The 9,728-nt window shown below is 38.1% G+C and overlaps 1 protein-coding gene across 4 annotated transcripts in view; it reads left to right on the forward strand.

Annotated features, from left to right (window-relative positions):
• aff3 (AF4/FMR2 family member 3) overlaps positions 1–7,116 on the forward strand; it is a 135,051-nt gene extending 127,935 nt beyond the window's left edge. For all 4 annotated transcript variants that reach the window (XM_031897011.1, XM_031897014.1, XM_031897012.1 and 1 more), the window contains 6 exons: positions 1,233–1,369; positions 3,047–3,118; positions 3,782–3,875; positions 4,445–4,494; positions 4,755–4,960; positions 5,672–7,116. In XM_031897011.1, the coding sequence (XP_031752871.1) occupies positions 1,233–1,369; positions 3,047–3,118; positions 3,782–3,875; positions 4,445–4,494; positions 4,755–4,960; positions 5,672–5,793 (681 nt within the window). In that variant the 3' untranslated portion in view covers positions 5,794–7,116. The remainder of the gene's footprint in view (positions 1–1,232; positions 1,370–3,046; positions 3,119–3,781; positions 3,876–4,444; positions 4,495–4,754; positions 4,961–5,671) is intronic.
• The last annotated feature ends 2,612 nt before the right edge of the window (positions 7,117–9,728 follow it).

Raw genomic sequence — 9,728 nt, forward strand, 5'->3', positions numbered from 1 at the left:
AGGGACTTCCAAATAGCCAATAACATGTAAACTCTTTTTACATTTGAATGTTGCTCATGGGTAAAAAAGGTTGGGGACACCTGCTCAACACAGTGGTAATTCCAGGTTCCCACAGTGGCTTAAAGGGGATGTAAAAGCAAAAAACAACATTGCATGTTCTGCTTGCAAACCTAAAAAGTAGCATACAGTATATGCAATGGCCTTCAATTAGAAACTTTGCACTGTAACTGATTCTGTGCAGCTGAATTCATTTTGTCTCCTCCTGTACGCAGCTTCAGGAGGGAGAGGAGATGAACAGTGAATTCAGCTGCACAGAACCAGTTACTTTAAAGGAGAAGGGGAGGTAAAAACTAAGTAAGCTTTATCAGAAAGGTAAATGTAAATACAGCCATAAACACTCACAAAAAAGCTGCAGAGTCCTCTATCAAAAGAAACACAGGATTTCTTTCTCCTTTTTTGTAAACAAGTTCTTAGACTTCCTCGCTCAGAAAAATCCTTCATTCTCGTGGCCAGAGTCTGCACAGCTCTTTCCTCTCTCCCTTCTCCTGCTCCCCCTCCCATAAGAATTCACTCCCCCTCCCATCAGAATGTGTGATCTATGCTACCAGCCCCTAGAGCTGCAACGCGGAAGTTACTGAGACCAAGTTAAAATGGCAGCTGGTATCTTAAACAGAAGGAGCTTGGGCTGTTTCTAGGGTGCTTTCTACAGAATAAATATATTGTTCTAGGTGGCACTAATGTGGCTAATCTATTGGCAATAAAATGCAAAAATGCCTTTCCTTCTCCCATATAGAAACAGTACAAAATGTCTAATTTTAATACTTTGCAGATATGCTTCTTATTAGGTTTGCAAACACTACATGTTTTGTGCCTTTACATCCTGTTTAAGTCATTAGGCAAAACAGAATATCACCAAAAGGAATCATGTGCTAATGCCAGAAGTGACTAAATCAACACCCTAAATATCTGTATATAACATATGCATGCACAATTGCATTTGCTATGATGAGTCAGATGCAATTGTGACAGGCACAACTCCTCACGCAGCCACAGATACACTGGAATTCTAGGGAAACTGTTGCATTGTTGGTAAATGCCATGGTGAGTTGCGTCCAGGCATTACACTTCGCACTTTTATTTAGTCTGAGCAAGTATTTTGATGGACTGGAGTTATAACATTTGGGTAATTTACTGTGGTTTTGAACATGCCCATGTATTTGTTTTCTTGCAAGATGGACAAATTTGACAAAGTTCTGAATTACACTGAAGCAGCCTTATCGTTCATTGAGTGTGGGAATGCAATGGAACATGGCCCCATTGAGTCAAAGTCTCCATATACAATGTATGCTGAAACAGTAGAACTAATAAGGTAGGTATTGACTCGCAAGTTATCCCTACAGACTCTGATCACTTTACCTCCTTCAGAGTGTTTTGTACTGACCCCAGGAGATTAACTATGTATTTTCCAAAAGTGGAAAGGTTTGTTTTGTAGTTGGGAACTAAGCTGAATGGGGCCACAAATTGAACAATATCTAAATAAACTATGCCTTGGCTCTGCACCATCTGTTAATAGTTACAGCTTAAACACCTGCAATCCAACCAAACCTGTTAATTCTCTGGAAAGTCCCTCCCACATAGTATGCAACAATTATGGACCAATATATCTTTCAGGGCCCCCCACTGAGCATCTGACAAAGTCAGGAGGATCCAATTCTGGTCCTATAAACTTGCATCAAAATCTTGCACAAAGGAATAGTACACAGTGTCGGACTGGCCCACCAGGATGCCAGGAAAACTCCCAGTGGGCCCAGGGGTCAGTGGGCCTTCCTTCTCCTAACCATTGGTCCTGCTTCATGGTCATTCACTATTTCTGAATGGGAACAAAGAGGAGAAATAGATGGAAGGATAGATGCTATTGAGATGCTGTTGAGTGAGGAAAGGAGAAAAAATAGTTTAGAGAGCAGGCCTTGGGTCTAAGGTTTTCTGGTGGGCCCCTGGGGTCCCAGTCTGACACTGATACCTATACCAATGCACCTGGATCAATCTGTGTAGTTAAATGCTAATTGATCTTATTCACTGCTTCCGTCCAGCTGAAGCTTAATTAGACCAAAAGAACATATGTGGAGAAACAGTCACATCGCAGAGCTAAGCTGCAGCTTTCAGTGTTTTATCAAACACAACATGTTTCAAGTAAAACTCTTTTTTGAGTGCATGATACCATTGTATAGTGGTTGGTAGGATAAATATTCTTTATTATGTTTCCAAGAACCCTTACACTGCTACACATTCTCCAGGGGAGTGCCATTCCATTTGCTTGCTCTATTGTCTGCTTCATAATGCTGGACATGTGATTTTTATGTATCCAGGGAAAAGGGTGACATTTTTGTTTAGGTAGGCTACAAATAAATGGCTTTCAGGGAGTGCGGTTAACTATTATTTGGTACATGGTGGTTGGCATCTTTTTTTGGAAGCCTACACTACCTTTATTATTTTCCACATATGATCATAGCCAATCAATTATTTTCTTTAAAATCTATGTGCACATAATGGGTCTTATTTACAAAAAATAGGGCATGGTGCAAATTGCAAAACAGGCATAAAGTAGGTATAAATCAGCTCCTTTAAGAATTCTACTAGCAGTATAATAATGTGAGGGAAAAGAGTAACTGATCCATAATTTCAAACTGAATTACTTCCATCCAATACTGATAGGAATATGATAAATCACTGGCTACTTCCTATAAATCTTAGGTTTTAGCTTAATCATAATGACTACATAAAAAAGGTAAAATAAAAGTATGAAACCTTCTTGGGTTTGTAAAGATATATGTCAGGCTCATCTGTTCACCTGACCCCATCTGGTTGTTTTTGATGAACACAATACAGACACTAAAATGTTGGCATGTTATGGGACATTACTGATCAATTGGAAATTTCACCTACTGTAAATGTACAGTTTATTTATATTCCAATAAGTATAACATAAAGAAAGGAAGCTGGAACCAAGCAGGATAACTTAAATACATAACTCTTTAATGTTTTGAAGGTATGCCTTGAGGTTAAAATCACACTCGGGTCCTAATGCAACTTCCCAGGACAAGAAAATCACAGCATTATGGTTTGTCTTTTTTCTTATTGTTAATTTAAGGGGGGAAAGTGGTCAATTATTAATACATGGGAGTTTTCTTTATCTTACCAATTACTGTCACCCCCAAAAGGATACTATAGGAAAACATTGTCCCTTATTGCATTCACCTTGATTTAAAAGGGGTCATGCAGTTGGGGTGATACAAACTTTCCTACAGTTGTTGCAGGAAAGTTGCATCAAACAGCATCCTGGAGCTTCCTCCACAATGCAAAGGTGGTGGTAGCTCCAGAGTTTCCACAACAGCCTTTGATCAGATCCGGTACATTTGTGTCTAAAGAATTGGGCATAAATGTCATTTTAACAGCACTGGAAGTGACAGCAACTGGTCTTGAATATTTTTAGTGTAGTTGCCTCAGTTTGCCATGAAGTGCAAATGCAGCTGCACAGATTTAAATGCATTATAATATATTTAACGCCAGTAAACATTTTAGTTAAGGTATATTGGAAAGTTCTAATCATATTAGACACACTGTTATGTATATAAGAGTAAAAAAAAAGCTTTAATTAAAGTCTTATGTATGCTATATCTATAGATACACAGCTACACATATTATATTTACTACTAATGTTATATTTTTATGTCATTTCCTTCTAATGGCTGACAAACTGTTGCTGTATTTACCTGTATTGCAGCTATCGCTGTTTGGCTCTTCTGTACTGGAGAATGTTTAGGCTCAAAAGGGATCATGCTGTAAAGTACTCAAAAGCTCTTATTGACTATTTCAAGGTAGGTCAGTTAAGACATATTGATGAATTTATATGTGCATTTGTTGAAGCACAGAAGCCTGTGCATTTTCAGGTGGATTTTCTTCTGTCTAGGAGGCCACTTGATAAAATGTACAGATTTACAAACTAACCCCCATATGTAATAAAAGGCACTAGGTTTGCCCTGGAGCAGTAACCCATAGCAAACAATAAGATGTTTGCTTTTAAACAGGTGACCAGTAAACCCCTCCTGCTAATTGGTTGCTATTGGTTACTGCACCTGGGCAAACTTTTAAGTTTTATTACATATCCCCATAAGGTTCCTGTAATTTTAGATGTGTTGTACATTCAAAGTGTGACAGTGTGTTGGTGGCTGTTTAGTTTAGTCTCACTTTAAAAACTGAAGAAGGTGTTAAAGACTCTAAACAAGTAATGTTCCACAATGCTTTGCCCAAGTGGGGTCTTTTATGATAATATTGTGTATGTTCTTTGTTAACAAGTGAATGAGAAGTAACCACGAAGAAGAGTTATTTCTATAGGACAATGGACAATATAAGATGTAACATTTCATTGTAACCTTGTGTTTTACAGAGCTCATCTAAAGCATCCCAAGCTTCATCCTCACAGGGTTCCAATGGAAAGTAAGCTGAAGGCACAAAATGCCTATTTGTTTTTTTTTTTTGTAATTATTTCTTTGTATTTTTAAATGGAAATAGTAAAGAAGCTGTATAGTGATATTGCCTGTGTTAGTGCAACTGTATTTCTATATTTGCTTCAGTGATTCTTGCTATGTCCTTGATCCTGCTTCCCCCTAAACATTCATCCTTATCATTATTACTCTTGCGTTGTAACAGTTTAACATTCACATTTTTTTGCATAAATACATACTTTTCTTTTCTAGAACCACTGGTACTCCATCCCCCACATCACCTAGTCCTTCTTCGGTGAGTTCTGTTGGTTCTCAAGGAAGTACCTCCAACAGCTCTATTATTAGCATCCCACAGCGAATTCACCAGATGGCAGCAAACCATGTCAGTATTACCAACAGCATTCTGCACAGCTATGACTACTGGGAGATTGCTGATAATCTCACCAAAGACAACCAAGGTTAGTATGATTAAATTAATTTACCTTCTACTACTTCCTGTTGTCATGTTTAATGTTTTCCAAACTGTCATAGTTTCATTTGCACTATATTACATTCTATTTAATGCAATTAAACATACTGGTATGGGGTCACAGAAAAAGAAGTCATACTCATACCTTTAATTTAATTACTAGAATGTTATTTCCTGCATGCAACGAAGAACCTAGTGCTCACTGTATAATGATACCTGCATCTGCATATATATAAGTATTGGGATGTATATTAATATTATTAGATACATAATATGGGAAGTTTACATATGACCCAAAGTATACAAATCATAAGGGAGCAGATAGACTTGGTGACCATTCACATGCTGCATTGTGTGGTTAAAAAGGCATGGTTCATGGCTGAAAGCCAGTGGAGGAGTGGCATTTTGAATTAGAGGTCAGTATCATAAGAAATATTGAATCAGGCAAAGAAACTTCATTCATTTTGGGGTGACAAATTTTAACACTCAGTCAGATATTGCCCCCAAAATACAACACAGCAAAGAGAGCACACCCGGAGCGATTGCCTGTGCTTTCAGTCCCCAAAAGACAGCTTTGTGATTATACATTATTTAGCTTGCTTCTAGAAATGTCCTTTTACTGAATTATTTCACAGATTATGTTAGACGATGCTCCCAGTTTTACACTGAAATAAAAAAAAACTGAATTATTTTTTTCTAGAGTTCTTTAATGAGCTTGATGTGTTAATGGGACCGATCACGCTGCACAGTTCAATGGAGCACTTAGTACAGTACACACGTCAAGGACTTCATTGGGTACGGCACAGTGCACACATGCTTTAGCCCATCTTGGGACCTCAGAACTGCTGCATCATTTTCTACTGGACGTTTATCTATAAGGCACTGTGGTGTGCAGGAGTGTGGTCATAGAATTTTATAAAAGGATCCTCAGAAATGGACCGTACTACTGCTCATATTCTCATTTTGGTTTTATTATCTTGCCAGGATATTATACAGAAAGGTCACTAGAACTTGGCACTGGATTAGAGAAAACAGTTGCAAGATTATACAGTATATTTTTCATTAGGGGCAGAATGTGAGTATATTGTGTTTCTGCCAACGAACTGGTGAAAATGCAAGAAGCCATCACAATATCAATTTACCTATAGTTCTGCAATCTTGTGCATCATGGAACAGCTCAGTTTGGTAAGCAAGAAAAGTTCAGACATTCAGTTTTGCCTGGATGCTGCCACATCATTGCCCTCTCTGTTATACACAGTGTAGACACATGCTGAGTCTGCCCCAGGGAATATCCAGCTGTGTAAGTGCCCTTTAGAGCACCTTTATTCTGCGTCTTGTGCAGAATCAGTGTTCTGCGATCAGTAATTGCTGGGAAGGCTGCATAGAACAGCTATTCTACTTCTATCTGACCCTTTTAAGAATATTAGTAACCAAGGAAATATAAATCTTTTACCAGAATTAATACTTTTAATAACTGTATATAAAGGATTATATATTTAGGATACCATTTTTAAAACATGATAACATATTTACAAGATATGTATGTAAAAACCAGGAGAGATGTAGGTTAGATGGCCTTTTACACAATGGTAAGATTATCCAATTATATTTTCATTGGCTGCAGTTGGATCTGAATGTCTAGACTACATAGAACTTGCTGTGCTTCTGTCTATGGAAACCATTTACTTCAACTGGACAACAGTTACAGCATACTGAATATTACATCGGATAGTTAATGCCCTGCTGCATAGTGAGAAAATGTATCTGGTAGCAATATGTTAGCAGACTGCAGTGCATTCACCTAGAATCAGATCGGAATTTGTGTGTGTATTTTACCAGGAAGCAGAATGATTGTAATCCAAGATGATGTCTTCAGAACATATGAAAATCAGAGCCACTTCTCTGCACCCCAATGCATTCACTGAAGCCCAGAAATGTGTGTATGTTATCTTAATCCAGGGTGACACACAGTTTTGTCTCTAATTGGGTTAACTGGCTTTGTATAGCTATGTGTATTGGTGTTTTCCAATGCACGCTGCTTTTGTAATCATGCACTAAGTGGGAAATGCAGCCAAACCATAACATTTTATTTCTGACAAAAAATGCTTGTAACAAACTTGTGACAATAAAACTCTTGTAAAGCAATGTGCTGATTTTACAGAGGATGGTACATTCATTGATAGAAGGGGGCTATGTAGACAATTTTTTTCTCATTCCAGTTTCTGCATATGCCAACATACCAACAGTGTAAACTAGATTTTAAAACTGTTGAATCTTTACACTGGCACAAAAATCAACAAACATCTCTTTCACCAACATTTGGTGAAAGTCATATATACAGTCATCTGAACCAGTGAGCAGAGAAGCCCCCATCCTAGTATAGCCCAGCAATATAACCTGTCTCATTGGTTTTGCCAGAACCATTTTCACCTCATAGGTACCAGTAGTAAAATATGATATATATAATACATGCATTTTTATGGTGAAGGCCTTTGTGGTGGTGAACACATGTTCAGAATCAGAAGCACTTTGGGTTTTAAAATGGCAGATGTCTGCAGATTTAGAAAAGAGCATGTAATGCAATGCAGGGCGTGAGATTGATAACCCCAATAGTAGAACTGTGAATTACAAACTGTCCAATCTTTTGCATTTAGATTGGTCAGGTGTTTGGAACATCCACATTCCTGAGTACCTATTACACTGAGAAACACACTTCTACAGCCTCTAGCTGAATCAGCCATTGAATGCGTTGAAATCTACAATCACATATGCACACATATTCCATATTCTGACATGTCGTGCTGCCAAGATTTCTTAAAGGAATACAGTCATGGGAAAACATGTTTTTTTCAAAACACATCAGTTAATAGAGCTTCTCCAGCAAAATCCTGCATTGAAATCAGTTCAAACCGATTATTTTATAGTTCCTTTTGAAGTTTCATATGGGGCTAGCCATATTCTTCATTTCCCAGGGTGCCACATGTCCTGTGCTTCAGTCAGCTGCAAGTTGGAGTGATATCACCCCCCCCCCCCCCCATCTTCCAGCAGCCGATCAGCAGATCAATGGGAAGGGAACAAGATAGCAGCTCCCAGTAGGTATCAGAATAGCACTCAATAGTAAGAAATCCAAGTCCGGCCTGGGACTCTTCCAGTTACATGGGAGTAGGAGCGTTGGCTCCTTCTGAGAGCTGAGACACAATGCAGGGAGATGGCGCCTACACACCAATATTACAACTAAAAAAATATTTTTGTTGATTCAAGAATACAATTTTAAATGGTATAGTGAATTATTTGCTATGTAAACATTGTAATTTAGAAATAAAAAGTATGCTATAACAATCATAACAGTATCCCTTTAAAAAATCATGCAGGAAACCAAGTGTTTCACACCCATAACCCTGAATGAAAAACCCATAATATTACATATTACAGGTCTGGGATCTGTTATCCAGAAAGCTGTTATCCAGAAAGTTCAGAATTACGGAAAGCCCATCTCCCATAGACTCCATTATAAGCAAATAGTTCAAATTTTTAAAAATGATTCCCCTTTCTCTGTAATAAAACAGTACCTGTACTTGATCCCAACTAAGATATAATTAATCCTTATTGGATGCAAAACAACTTAAGATATGGAGATCCAAACAATGGACAGACCCCTTATCTGCAAGACCCCAGGTCCCAAGCATTCTGTTGGTCTCATACCTGTATTTCATGTTTTATTGTTCTGCATTCATCCTTGACAATATTTTGAAGAAACTTAAGGCAGTTGGCTAGCAAGCATACAACTGAATGTTAGCCATAATTAAAACAAGCATTGTAATGGCCATGCCTCAGAAGACCATTTTTTATTTCCTACTAGTATTTAGTAACAGTATCATTGTACTACTTTAAATATATACCTGTCGATCTATACACACACCTAAATATCCATATATGTAGTTATATCTGTGCACCACTAACTGTATCCCAGCACTTTCTATTCTCAGTTAGGGCTTGAGGAGTTATTTATTAAGATGGAGGCAGAAGGTCAAAAGAACTAAGGGGCACAAGAACAATGGCAATGTATTGAATATAAAATCTAGTGCAAGGTGCAAAGCGCAGCTTAAGTGGGCACAGGCCAGCCTTGTCCTTAACATCTGCCATAGGGCTGAAACAGAGTGTGGAGACATGTGTAAAGAAGAAAGGCAGGATTCGTAGTGCCAAACATGGTAAATTATGCCTTTTCCACTTTGTGCCCTGTCTCCCTGATAAATAAACAATATGGTCTCTCCGTCTTAGAAATATGACCCGACTCAGAACTGAACAGAACTATACAGTACGAGTACATGCTTCTAAACAGATATGATTGTTTCTAGACACAAATACCAATAGGATCCCAGTGTTCACTTTTAAGGGTGAATACACACAGAGCTACTAGTAGCAGCTACTTGTCATGGCTACAGAAATAGACAATGCTGATCATTTACTGATAATTCTCTCTGTATGTGTTTTAGCAGAGGCAATTCTCAGCATTGTCTATGGCAGGGTATTTTCTGGTGTTTAGTAGCCGTGACCAGTAGCTGCTATTAAATAGCTTCACCCTAAGGGCGAAGACATACTCCGCTACTTGTCATGGCTAGAAAAACAGATAATGCTAATAATTTACTGATATTTGTCTCTACATGTGTTTTAGCAGAGGCAATTCCCAGTATTGTCTATGGCGTTTAGTAGCCCTGACAAGTAGCTGCTACTAAATAGCTCCATGAGTTTTCACCCTA

Source organism: Xenopus tropicalis, chromosome 2, assembly GCF_000004195.4.
Source record: "Xenopus tropicalis strain Nigerian chromosome 2, UCB_Xtro_10.0, whole genome shotgun sequence".
NCBI lineage: Eukaryota > Metazoa > Chordata > Amphibia > Anura > Pipidae > Xenopus > Xenopus tropicalis.